Raw genomic sequence first — 13,837 nt, 5'->3', positions numbered from 1 at the left:
AATGTATAAATGAATACCTTCTTGAGAAAAGGTATATCCAAGTGTATGGATAGGATGTAGTCAGATATGCTTTGAAAGAAGGAATAAAGAAAATGGAAGGAAGGAAGAAAGAAAAGCTAGATATAGGAAAAAAAAGACTGGAAGAAACTGACAGGACTGTTAAATGGTTATCTTTAAATGATGGGGTTGGGTGATACTTTTCCCCTCAGTCTATTTTGTATTTTGTGCTTTTCTGTATTTTTCAAGTTTTTTTAATTTGATGAGTTTATATTACTTTCATAATGAAATATTAAAATAACATTTCATAAAATTGAGTAAAACATAGAATTATGTTTATCTAGTTTGAGGGTTCAGAACTATATTTACAATTTTTCTTTTACTCACCTGGGGTTTGATCCCTGATCAGGGAACTAGATCCCATGTGCTGCAACCAAAGATCCCACATGGTGCAACTAAGACCCGGGGCAGCTAAATAAGTAAATAAATATTAGGAAAAAAAGTTTTTAAATGGCAATTTAATCTTTGTTTGTATGTCCATATGTAATTCTGGAGCCTGAGCTCTCAAAGGGTGGAGATATTTATATTTCTAGCGTCATCCTGGAAGTGACACGTATTTTGTTGAATGAGTAACTTTAAAGCTGAGATGTCTCAACCTTTTTACTGCCTTCAATCCATGAACCTTTCTCTTTTCAGAACACAAGCATTAAAATCACGATGAATGGTCATATTTCCAGTCATCCCAGTGGTTTTGGAATGAATCCATCTCAAATGAAGTAAGTTGGAAATTTTATATTTAATTTCTTGCCTATTTTAATTTGTTTTGGTGGTTTTAATTGTTTTATATTTTAAGCAAAAATCTGTTTCACTTATTTATGTAGTTCATTCCTCAATAAATAATTTCTTTGTAACACTAAGATATGTTAATGTTAAAAGTTTACTGTGTCTCATAAGAAAAAAGATGGCTAAGCAATCAACCCCAATGACAATGATCTAATTGAACACGTTTTGTTCTGGTATTTTATGTATTAATGCTTTCCATAGTTGAATATGTACTTTATTTCATAGCTTTTACTTTCTCTGGAGCATTCAATTTTTGTTATTTGTAAAATATTTGCACTTGAGGAAAGTTAAATGTCATCTAGTCCAGTCTCTCAAGATATTTTCCATTGTGTAAAATAAAAAAAAGGCCAGTTCCTGTGGCTTTAGATATAATTTGAAATCGGTACACTGACTTAAGTGGCCATTGCCTTTTATATTGTGGTTAATATTGTTGTTATTTTATATTGGTCATTCTGATTTAGAGTTCACTGTCTTTCATAGCTCGGTTATTCACATTTTTCAGGTCTAGCCTGTTCACATTGCTTCACCTTTTTTTTTTTTACAAAGATGATTGCCAATACCTTTAGTGCTGGTCAGTAAGAGACACCAGGGGAGTATGTCAGGTGTCATCTTTATCTTGTCCATCAGTTTATTCAAGTCAGAAAGTTTTACCACAGCTTTATTTTTTCCTTTTTCTTATAATAAATATCCATTTAATCATGAATTTATTATAATTTCTTCTATTAAGGAATTCTTATTTCTATCCCAAACTATTCCTTCTCTTCTAACTTTATTTGTGGGCTTTATCTCCTGCGTGAATTTTTACAGCCCCTTTCCATCTGGTTTTGTTCAGTTGCTAAGTCATGTCTGACTCTTGGTGACCCCATGGACTGCAGCACACCAGGCCTCCCTGTCCTTCACAATCTCCCAGAGTTTGCTCAAATCCATATCCATTGTATCAGTGATGCTATCCAACCATCTCATCCTCTGCCACACTCCTCCTTTTGCCTTCAGTCTTTCCATCTGGTTACCTTGCCATTAATTCCTGGATTATCTTTCTTAAAAAGTAGTTTGGATCATGTTACTTCCCTCTATAAAGAGAAGAGAAATTTAATTCTTAAGCTCTCTATTTGCCTTCCTTGCTTCTTGAGCCATTCATCTCTGTACATCCCATTAGATGCTTATTCCTTCAGCAGCCATGCTGGTTCTTGAGCAAGATCTACATGCTTTTTTCCTCACTTAATTCTCACCTGCTTCTGGAGCTGCCTTCCATTCTTTTAGATTCTGCTTAAATGCCAGTCAAGTCTTCTTGAGCATACTTATAGAAACTTAGTCTTTTTTTGATGTTTTATCTATTAGTTTTACCCAGATATCACATTCTATAGTAACCATTTTACTTGTTGTATTAACAATACACTCCCTACCCCCACGTTTGTTGTTGTTTAGTTGCTAAGTCCTGTCTGACTCTTTTGTGACCCCATGGACTGCAGCCCACCAGGATCTTCTGTCCATGAGATTCTCCAGGCAAGAATGTTAGAGTGGGTTACTATTTCCTTCTCCTAAGGATCTTCCCAACACAGGGATCGAACCTTTGTCTTCTGCATTGGCAGGCAGATTCTTTACCACTGAGCCATCAGGGAAGCTACCCACCTTACTCCTCATTTTTCTAGATTTTCAGTTCAGTTCAGTTGCTCAGTTGTGTCTGACTCTTTGCAACCCATGGACTGCAACATGCCAGGCCTCCCTGTCCATCACCAACTCCCGGAGTTTACTCAAACTCATGTCCATTGAGCTGGTCATGCCATCCAACCATCTCATCCTCTGTCATCCCCTTCTCCTCTTGCCCTCCATCTTTCCCAACATCAGGGTCTTTTCAGATGAGTCAGTTCTTCACATGAGGTAGCAAAAGTATTGGAATTTCAGCTTCAACATCAGTCCTTCCAATAAATATTCAGGACGGATTTCCTTTAGGATTGACTGGTTGGATCTCCTTGCAGTCCAAGGGACTCTCAAGAGTCTTCTTCAACACCACAGTTCAGAAGCATCAGTTCTTCAGTGCTCAGCTTTCTTTACATTCCAACTCTCATATCCATACATGACTACTGGAAAAACCGTAGCTTTGACTAGATGGACCTTTGTTGTTAAAGTGATGTCTCTGCTTTTTAATATGCTGTCTAGGTTGGTCATAACTTTCCTTCCAAGGAGCAAGCATCTTTTAATTCATGGCTGCAGTCACCATCTGCAGTGATTTTGGAGCCTGAAAAAAATAAAGTCTGTCACTGTTTCCCCGTCTATTTGCCATGAAGTGATGGGACAAGATGCCATGATCTTAGTTTTCTGAATATTGAGTTTCTAGATTTTAGGGCTTAATAAATGTTTACTGAGTAAATTTTAAAAATTTAAATAATGTTTACTTCACATAACAGTAAATTGGAAGTAGGGTATAGCTAGTCAGATTTAATGATAAAGTGTTACTTTTGTTAACTTCTCTTTAAGCATTTGTGAAAACAATAGTGTCTATTTTGCTATAGTTTAAATGACTGAGAACTTTTTAGAATTGGATCACTCAAAACTCAATTTAGTATGGTAAACTTAAATTTTTCTAAGCTAGCTTCAACCTTATTGAATCTCCATGGCTGTTTGTTTGTTTGTTTGTTTTTGAGTCTGTATTGAATTTGTTACAATACTGCTTCTGTTTTTATGTTTTGGTCTTTTTTTGTTGTTCACAAGGTATGTGGGATCTTAGCTCCTCTACCAGGGATCAAACCTGTACCCTCTGCATTTTGAACACCAAGTCTTAACCACTGGAGCACCAGGGGAAGTCCCTTGGCTGTGGTTCTGACTTGGCATTTGAGAGAATCTATATTGGATCAGGATCCAATAGTCTATTTCTGGACAGAACCAGCTGTATAAACTCTATATACTTTTCTAAAAACACATGGTGATTGTGGTACACTGGAATTTGCATTTGTAGTTTTGACTTTTTATTGCTTCATTTGGACTTTAACTCATCACACTTACCTTTTTATATTTTTTTATTACAGTGGCTACGGATCATCAGCCACCTTTTCCATGGACAGAGATCACAGTTCACGAACAAGTGCAAAGGCTCTCTATGGTATGTTCGTATATTTAATGGGGTATAAATACATTTCTGACTACTTTTGCAAATGACATGTTCAAAGCCACAGTTTGAACCTATGACTTGGTTATATTATTGGGAATGAAGTAGAGATAAATGCATAAGGATTATTCTAAAAATAATTTTTGTGGAATCTACCAAAGCCACAATCTCTACGGGCTGTCATACAATTTAGAACTACAGATGAAATGTATTCAGTGCTTTCTATGGAGACCTAAGTACCTTAGGTAGATTTCCCCATCTAATGATACGTGATGTGTTTGTTGATCTTCATGACTGATTCTGTTGATCATGGGCTGACAGCGGGACTTCTTCCTTACAGCTCTTGAACTTTTGGGGTAGCATTACAGTTTAACCAATAGCCCTTATGTAATTTCTTAGTGATCTTTCTCAAACTTCCATTGTCTTCCTTCTGTTCTCCCAGCTATAAATACTGTTTGTTTTTTTTTTTAACTTCAAATATAAAACAGAATTCAATACTACAAAGAAGTTGAGGACTCCTGAAACATATCACATGTGTTTAGGAAGACATTTGCTTTTATGGGATCTGTGTGGCCTTTTGTTACTGTATACCCATAGAGAATGAGACTAGTACTGGGGTGAAGAGCAGACTCTGGAGCCAGCCATCCTGGTTGAAATCCAGTTCTACCATTTATTAGATGAGTGATCCTGAACAAATTACTTTACCTATGTGTCCCTCATTTTGCTTATCTGTATAATGGGACTATCTCATAGGCTTGATATAAGAATTTAATGAGCTACTACATGTGAAATGCTTAGTACAGTGCCTGGCAAGCAGAAAACGCTGTATATATTTGCTATCGTTGTTATCAACTGTAGGAACCAATAGCATTTTCTCAAGTTGAAATTCTTTTCTTTTTATGTCATTCAGAGCTACAGAATTTTGGCTGTGGTAAAAATGACTCATTCCAAGATTTTGTGATTCTTTCTCTTCCTGTATATCCAGTGACTAGACTTTAGAACTCAAATGACACATCCATAAAATGGATTTTATATCATATACATTTTCCTATGACCTTGTCAATTTGGTTAGCTTTGGTTTCAGTTCTCTTGAGTACAATATTGTGACATTCTTACCATGCCCTAGTCATTATGAATTGTAGATCTAGAGAATATATTCAACAAATATTTATTTTGTGATTAATATGTGCCCAGAACAGGGCCAGTAATATATGTGCCCCAAACAGGGCCAATAATAAGGTCCCTTGACTTTATGAAACTTGCACTGTAGAGCATGACTTAAAGAAACTGAAAAGGGAAAAACTTTTTTTCTTTTTTGCAAAAATAATTCCTTCAGTCTTTCATTTCAAGATAGATACTTATTTGTTTCTGTGTGCCTGGCTGTGATCTTCACAGTCTTTACATGTCATTTGGTTCATTTCAAAGATGAATAAGAGACAGTCATTGGTTGGGCACTGTTTTGGTGAGGTGGACCTGTGCATGAGACGTTATAAAGTGCTGAATAAGCTCGGATGGCAACGAGGTACAGATGGTGGTGCAGTGGGGTCAGGTCTTCTATGTGAGTGGGGTGAGCAGGAGGAATTTCATGGAGAGGTTGAACTCTGAAATTCTCCAGGCATTTGTGGGGCTAGAGGATGCCTTAAACAGTTGTATTAACCCTTTTAAAAATAGACCCTAAGCTCCATGAATGTGGGCCACCTTTGCCTTCTTTGCTTAAGGATTCCCTAAGTTTAGCTCAGTGGCTAATGTATAACTTATGCTCAGTTAACACCTGTAGAATAAATATAGTGCATCAGTGAGTAGTAAACAGTTGAATACTAACTGGAGGGTTCAAGGTGGTACATCAGGAAAGAAGATCAGAAAAGCAAACACAGACCACATTAGAAAAAAACAATGCACTGGCATCTGGACATTGTTTAAAAGGAATGACTGGTCAATGAAGTGCTTTAATGGAGGTGGGGGTGGAAGGGAGAATAATAGGTCCTATTTGTCTTGAATCACTCTGGTAGCAGGTGAGGATGGATTCAATGTATATGGATAGGAATAGATTAATCAGAGACCTAAATAATGTAGATAAGTCAGATATATAAATAATAACCCAAAGATTTTTGTTAAGGAGAAAGAGTATTAAGCTTTTCACAAATACTATAGATTCAAAGGTCTGTTTTCAGAGAGCTAAGACAGGAAAATCACTGCAGATGGTGACTGCAGCCATGAGATTAAAAGATGCTTACTCCTTGGAAGGAAAGTTATGACCAACATAGACAGCATATTAAAAAACAGAGACATTACTTTGTCAACAGAGGTCCATCTAGTCAAAGCTATTGTTTTTCCAGTAGTCATGTATCGATGTGAGTTGGACTATAAAGAAAGCTGAGTGCTGAAAAGTTGATGCTTTTGAACTGTGGTGTTGGAGAAGACTCTTGAGAGTCCGTTGGACTGCAAGGAGATCCAACCAGTCCATCCTAAAGGAGATCAGTCCTGGATTTTACACAGGATTGATGTTGAAGCTGAAATGCCAATACTTTGGCCACCTGATGCGAAGAGCTGACTCATGTGAAGACACCCTGATGTTGGGAAAGATTGAGGGAAGGAGGAAAAGGGGACGACAGAGGATGAGATGGTTGGATGGCATCACCGACTCAATGGACATGGGTTTGGGTAGACTCCAGGAGTTGGTGATGGACAGGGAGTGGTTCATGGGGTTGCAATGAGTCAGACACGACTGAGCAACTGAACTTAACTGAAGACAGGAATAAAGAATAAAAATTAAGACTCACTTTCAAATGTTAATATTTTGTATTGCAAGCAATTTCATGAAATCATTGCTCCAAGGATTGAATCTTTAGCTTTTTTTTTTATTTTTTTTTTATTGAAGGATAATTGCTTTACAGAATTTTATTGTTTTCTGTCAAACCTCAACATGAATCAGCCGTAGGTGTACATAGGTCCCTTTTGATCTTCCCTCCCATCTCCCTCCCCATCCCACCTCTTTAGGTTGATACAGACCCCTGTTTGAGTTTCCTGAGCCATACAGCAAATTCCTTTTGGCTATCTATTTTACATATGGTAATGTAAGTTTTCCATGTTACTCTTTCCATACATACTCTTTCTTACCCTCTCCTCCCCTCTCCCCATGTTCATATGTCTATTCTCTATTTCTGTTTCTCCATTGCTGCCCTGTAAATAAGTTCTTCAGTACCATTCTTCTTCTTCAGTACCATTCTTTTCTGATTTGAAAAGACCTTTGGGAAAGATTGGGGGCAGGAGGAGAAGGGGACGACAGAGGATGAGATGGTTGGTTGGCATCACCGACTCAATGGACATGGGTTTGAGTGGACTCTGGGAGTTGGTTGATGGACAGGGAGGCTTGGCATACTGCAGTTCATGGGGTCACAAAGAGTTGGACATGACTGAGCAACTGAACTGAATCATTCTTCTGGATTCTGTATGTATGTGTTAGAATATGATATTTATCTTTCTGACTCGCTTCACTCTGTATAATAAGTTCTAGGTTCATCCACCTCATCAGAACTGTCTCAAATGCATTCCTTTTCATGGCTGAGTAATATTTCATTGTGTGTATGTACCACAACTTCTTTATCCATTCATCTGTCGATGGACATCTAGGTTGCTTACATGTTCTAGCTATTGTAGATAGTGTTGCAGTGAACAATGGGATACATGGGTCTCTCTGAATTTTGGTTTCCTCAGGGTATATGCCTAGGAGTGGGATTGCTGGGTCATATGGTGATTTTATCCCTAGTTTTTAAGAAATCTCCATATATCTTCCATAGTGGCTGTATCAATTTACATTCCCACCAACAGTGCAAGAGTATTCCTTTTTCTCTACACCCTCTCCAGCATTTATTGTTTGTAGATTTTTTTTTTTTGGCATAATACAAGAACCATTTATTATTTCTCACGAGTCTAGGAGTCACAGCTCTGGTGACCTGGGCTGAGCTTGGTTTATCTTATCTGGGCTCACTGATGTGATGGCCATTCTGACCAGTGTGAGGTGGTATCCCATTGTAGTTTTGATTTGTATTTTTCTAATAAGGAGCGATATTGAACATCTTTTCATGTGTTTTTTAGCCATCTGTATGCCTTCTTTGGAGAAATATCTGTTTAGATCTTCTTCCCACTTTTTGATTGGGCTGTTTTTCTGTCATTGACTTGTATGAGCTGCTTCTGTATTTTGGAATTAATCCTTTATTAGTTGTTTCATTTTCTATTCATTTCTCCCATTCTGAGGATTGTCTTGCTTGTAGTTTCCTTTGCTGTGCAAAAGCTTTTAAGTTTAATCAGGGTCCCACTTGTCTACTTTTGTTTTTATTTCTGTTACTCTAGGAGGTGGGTCATAGAGAATCTTGCTTTGATTTATGTCATCGAGTATTCTGCCTATGTTTTCCTCTAAGAGTTTTATAGTTTCTGGTCTTACATTTAGGTCTTTAATCCAGTTTGAGTTTATCTTTGTGTTTGATGTTAGGAGGTGTTCTAATTTCATTCTTTTACATGTTGCTGTCCAGTTTTCCCCAGCACCATTTATTGAAGAGGCTGTCTTTGCCCCATTGTATATTCTTGCCTCCTTTGTAAAAAATAAGGTACCCATAGGTACATGGGTTTATTTCTGGACTTTCTATCTTGTACCATTGGTCTATATTTCTGTTTTTGTACCAGTACCATACTGTCATGATGACTGTAGCTTTGCAGTATAATCTGAAGTCAGGAGGGTTGATTCTTCCAGTTCTGTTCTTCTTTCTCAAGACTGATTTGGCTATTCGGGACCTTTTGTGTCTCCATATGAATTGTGAAATATTTTGCTCTAGTTCTGTGAAAAATGCCATTGGTAATTTGATAGGGATCATATTGAATCTATAGATTGCATTTGGTAGTATAGTCATTTTCACAATATTGAGTCTTCCTACCTAGGAACTGAATCTTTAGCTTTTAAGTAGTAAATTTTTATTCCCCCCTTTTTACATATAAAGCAAACTGGGGCTCCTTTCTAAGGTGAGATAATTTGTCAAAATAACATAAATTTAAAAATCTTGACTGTAAGAAAAAAAAGTAACAGTTAATTTGGGGTAGTGTGACAAAAATGAGCAGCATATAGGTAAACAGAAGACATAAATAGAGTGATGGAAACAGGCAAATGCAAGAGGCAATCATCAGGAAGAAAGAAGACTCAGCAGTGTGTTAGGCTTAGATGTCAGAGGGTTTTAAATTTCTTGAAGTTGCAGGTAACATTTCACTCCTCCTTGAAGCTAATACTCAGCTTTCCCTCTCAGCACACTGTCCACAAAGACACACATGTCCATTATGCCTTTTCTCTGACAGGTTCCCAGTAAATGCAGTGAGTGAATGGGATGAATGGTTACATGGATGAATGGCAGCATAGAAACATGTCCAGGTTTTGAACAAACCTCCTCTAGTTTATTCAACTGGAATATTCCAGTGGAAGCTCTAACTATATTTAGTTAATTTTAGGACTGTTTAGCCTCCCAAACTGCATAGTTTTAACTCTTCTTTTGTAATTAACATGCTGGTAAAGGAGAGATTTGTAATGTCATTTATTGTGTCACAGTGTATGCCTTTAAGATTTATCCTCTCTGATGATTAAACCAGTTGAATAAATCTTTCAAGAATTCACTCGCCTTCATGGGTGGCACATGGATTCCTCTGGGATGTGTGGGCATTATTTAGCATGCTGCAACATGAGTTTCACGGTAATGACCAGTTTTTTTATGTACCGAGCACAGGCTAGAGCCTGTGTCAGGAGTTTCATGCAGTTTGGTCTTTTTTATGAGAACACTTTTAAGTCTGACACCATAATGTACCGTTATGACTGCTTCAGTATCTCTCTCAGAGAGGCAGTGCATGGGTTTGGGGGGGCCATGTGATCCGTGGCTGAATCATAGCACTTCTACCAAAAGGGCCGCCTTTTTGAGCAAATGATTTAATCTGTTGGTCCCAGTTCCCTCAACTGCAAAATAGAAATGATGATAATATTGCTTCATATACATATAATATTGTGTATATGAAAAAATAGAAGTAGTGAACCCATCATAGTAGTGAGGAAGGGTATAGGACGGTAACTTTTAGTCATGGGTTCTCAGATGCATCAAATTTAATATTTTACTGTTAACTCCAAATAATGTCATACATCTCATCTCAGTGATACTTTGCCAGGAACAAGAGGTAATCTTCATCATATATTTTAAAGTTTGCACCCCAGCTATCACTAGAAATATTTTTTCATAAGTCCTATGAATGTGAACTGCACAATTATGATAATAAATTTGCTTCTTCTAGCTATATTCTTTAATTTATTCGAGGAAAATGGTTAAGTTGTGCGGCAGTTTTAATCACCCTAAACTGTCATTTATTCATTATTATACAAGAAATTTTTCTCTCTTTTTTTTAATTTTATTTTATTTTTAAACTTTACATAACTGTATTAGTTTTGCCAAATATCAAAATGAATCCATTAAAGCCAGCATGTGAGAGGCTCTGCATCAATAAAGTCCCTGACAACATAAGTAGGAAATATGTATTAATTTCTCTCTTCTACAGTTTCTTTCTTTTCTTATCTCACGGTGGTAACATTTCATTTGGCTGCCATTATCAGGGAATTGAAAATTTTATGTATTTTTTTTCCAGCTAGCCTGCCTGTCAAAGTCTTTTTTTAAGGGAAATGCTTGTTAAAAGCCTTAGACATTCCCTTCTGTTGGGGCGTGGCTCCTGTAACCCTTTGTCCATGACTCAGAGGGTCAGTGGCGCATACTCCAGCTTGTGTACTGTGAGACGCTCAGAGACTGCATTCCTTACCTTTGTTGCTGTTGTTGTTTAGCTGCTAAGTCCTGTCAAACTCTTTGCGACCCCATGGACTGTAGCCTGCTAGGCTTCTCTGTCCATGGGATTCTCCAGGCAAGAATACTGGAGTGGATTGCCATTTCCTCCTCCAGGGTATCTTCCTGACCCAAGGATGAAATTCATGTCTCCTGCATTGGCAGGTGGATTCTTTACCACTGAACCACCAGAGAAGCCCATTCCTTTACTTTACACCAAATCATACAGGATCTTTTCCCTTAGGAGTATTTGAAGCTGTTGTATATTCCTGTGTGGCTAGGCCCCATGCAGTTTTAATAAAGTCAGGTGAACTGTCCTTTGTTGGCAACATGCCTGCTTCTAGCTTTGCTTTTGATATATGTAGGGTAAGAAACTAATAGGAAATCTTGTGAGTATTACACATAGGTTGTAAGTAGGGAATAGAGGCATTAAAATGTGCAAATATTAACATTAGATATTATGACATCTCTGTCTCCCACTCGGAGGGCTTATTTTATTTAAGTGTGGGTTCTTTGCTGTGTTCTGAACAGCTGAACTTCCTCGAAAAGTGACTTTCCTTTAAATGAGCTAAGTTTGGAATGTGACAACTTGGCATAACTAACCAGATGTTTAAAGTCCTCCTGTCACCAGAAAAATATGTTTCACAGAATTACCAGTTAGTAATACTTTATTGTCATGACCTACATTTATTATATTGTTGGGCGGTGATGTAGTAAAAGATAAATATGACAGGCAGTCTCTCAAGTTTCATTTTACTTGAAGTTTGAATACTGTTGTTATGTTAACATGTGGAAAGGTATATTTATTTTTTTCTTGCTTTTCTTTTTTGTTTTCATGGAGGTACTGGTAAAGTGAGCATCAGTAATCTGTTTTCTGTATGCTTCATTTCTGTATAACTGACTGTAAACTTTGCTGTATTTTTACACAGTGCTCAACTCATGTACTCAAATATACTGCTTTTCTTAATAGATATTGACCCACATATTTTCTGTTTTGTTCTTATCTTTCTTTTTCTTTCAGTTCTTAGTTTGGAATTATTAGTCTCTTTAATTGTCCCATTTGAAGTCTAGGAGAGGTCTTATAAATTCAGGTGGCACCAAAGGGTTAAAACCCACTTCTCTTATTTCCATCCTCCTTGTTGACAAGGTGTAATTTACTTGGAAAAAATACATAGTTTAAGAAAAAACATTTTTAAAAACTGTAAGTAAAAGGCTCTTGACTATATATTACCAGGAGGTTGGGCAATGTTAGAGTCGACATCCAGCTTCATAGAGTATGTCAAAGTGCATGAGACTCAAAAAGACAATTTAGGAATTTTTCTATGTTATCTGAAAGTTTTAAAGCTTTTTTTTTCTCCTTGGGGGATGAGCTGTTTTAACAACTTGTTGGACCAGGCAATAAAATGAATTCTTAAATAATGTGGTTTTGTAAAAATGACCTTGTTTGTTTTTTAAAAGTGATCTTGATGCACTGGGACGACCCAGAGGGGTGGTATGGGGAGGGAGGAGGGAGGGGGATTCAGGATGGGGAACACGTGTATACCTGTGGCAGATTCATGTTGATGTATGCCAAAACCAATACAATATTGTAAAGTAATTAACCTCTAATTAAAATAAATAAATTTATATTAAAAAAAGACTGATTTGTCAATCTTGCTTATAGTTGCCTACATCATGAGAGCTTGTAATTATTACTCACTACTTCTTACTGATTCCCGCTAAGCCACCTCTCCTGTACAGAAATTAAACACTAAAATAATGGGAAAGGAGTTCTCCTTTCCTATGGCTGAAAGTTTCTATAAGTGTAAAGTAGTATGAACAATAACGTATTGTTTTACTTAGAGGAGTACTTGGCAGCTACTTTTATGTTTGGCTTCCCTGGTGGTTCAGCTAGTAAAGAATCCACCTGCAATGCAGGAGACCTGGGTTTGATCCCTAGGTTGGGAAGATTCCCTGGAGAAGGGAAAGGCTACCTACTCCAGTATTCTGGCCTAGAGAATTCCACGGAGTATATAGTCCGTGGGGTCGCAGAGAGTCGGACACGACTGAGTGAGTTTCACTTTCACTTTTATGTTACACTTTTTCTTTTTAATAACCAAATTCTTACTTTCTGAGCAGCACTTTGTTTTCAGAAAAAGAGAAAATAATAATTTGTTTTCAGAGAAAGAGAAAATAACAATTTTCTGAATATTAGCTGTTTCAAATCTTGCCATCTTATGTGTAAACAGCAATATAGGCGAATGAGAATTAGGTGTAAATGCTGAGACCTGAGTATTGTTATAGTGGTCATTGTACTCATTGAAGAGTTAAGTGAAACCTATTTTTTTTTTAAATAAGACATTTTGGGGGTCAGTTTTAGGTTCACAGAAAACTTGAGGAGTACCAAGATTTTCCATAAACCCCCACAGCCTAGCCTCCTCCACTGTCAGCAGCCACCTTCAGAGGAATACAGCTGTTAGATTTGATGAACCTATAGTGATACATGAGAATCATCCAAAGTTCACTGAAACCTAAGTTTAACTACCTGGTCCAGAAGTAAAATAGCAGTTTTCATGGCACTGTATCAGCTCAATAACACTAAAATAATGCATAAAGAATTTCCGTCTTTGCTAACTGAAGCCACCTAATTCCATCCTTTGGGTTTGTGTATTCTGGTCCATGGAATAAAGCCGTTACGAAAAACAGCGAAGCACCGTCAGCGGCACTACAATCAAGTAGAGTTTGTTCCTAACTCTAATTGTATCAGAGAGAGAGACTATTTGACCATGACTTACACTCAATTTGGAAAGAAAAAAACTTCACCTTAGGAGGTGGTAGTTGAGTTGGCCTTTGTACTGATTTTGGAATAGTAGTTTCCAACCTTGGAATTAGAATGAAAAAAATTAGAATTTCCTGGAGAGCTTTTACAAAGCCCAATGCTCAGACTGCATCCTAGACCAACTACATTAGAATCCTGGGCTGTGCAGTGTGGGTGGGGGAGGGCGTGAAGTGTTTTTTAAAGTTCCTTTTCTAATGTGCAGCCGAGGTTGAGAACCATTTCTTA

The 13,837-nt window shown here is 37.3% G+C and overlaps 1 protein-coding gene across 4 annotated transcripts in view; it reads left to right on the top strand.

Annotated features, from left to right (window-relative positions):
* Nucleotides 1-13,837, top strand: part of EPS8 (EGFR pathway substrate 8, signaling adaptor) — a 197,829-nt gene that overhangs the window by 121,596 nt on the left and 62,396 nt on the right. For all 4 annotated transcript variants that reach the window (XM_055571097.1, XM_055571107.1, XM_055571088.1 and 1 more), the window contains 2 exons: nucleotides 694-773; nucleotides 3,864-3,937. In XM_055571097.1, the coding sequence (XP_055427072.1) occupies nucleotides 715-773; nucleotides 3,864-3,937 (133 nt within the window). In that variant the 5' untranslated portion in view covers nucleotides 694-714. Of the gene's footprint in view, nucleotides 1-693; nucleotides 774-3,863; nucleotides 3,938-13,837 lie in introns of those variants that run through there.

The sequence above is a fragment of the Bubalus kerabau genome, chromosome 1 (assembly GCF_029407905.1).
Source record: "Bubalus kerabau isolate K-KA32 ecotype Philippines breed swamp buffalo chromosome 1, PCC_UOA_SB_1v2, whole genome shotgun sequence".
NCBI lineage: Eukaryota > Metazoa > Chordata > Mammalia > Artiodactyla > Bovidae > Bubalus > Bubalus kerabau.
This window is presented reverse-complemented; position numbering and strand designations above follow the sequence as displayed.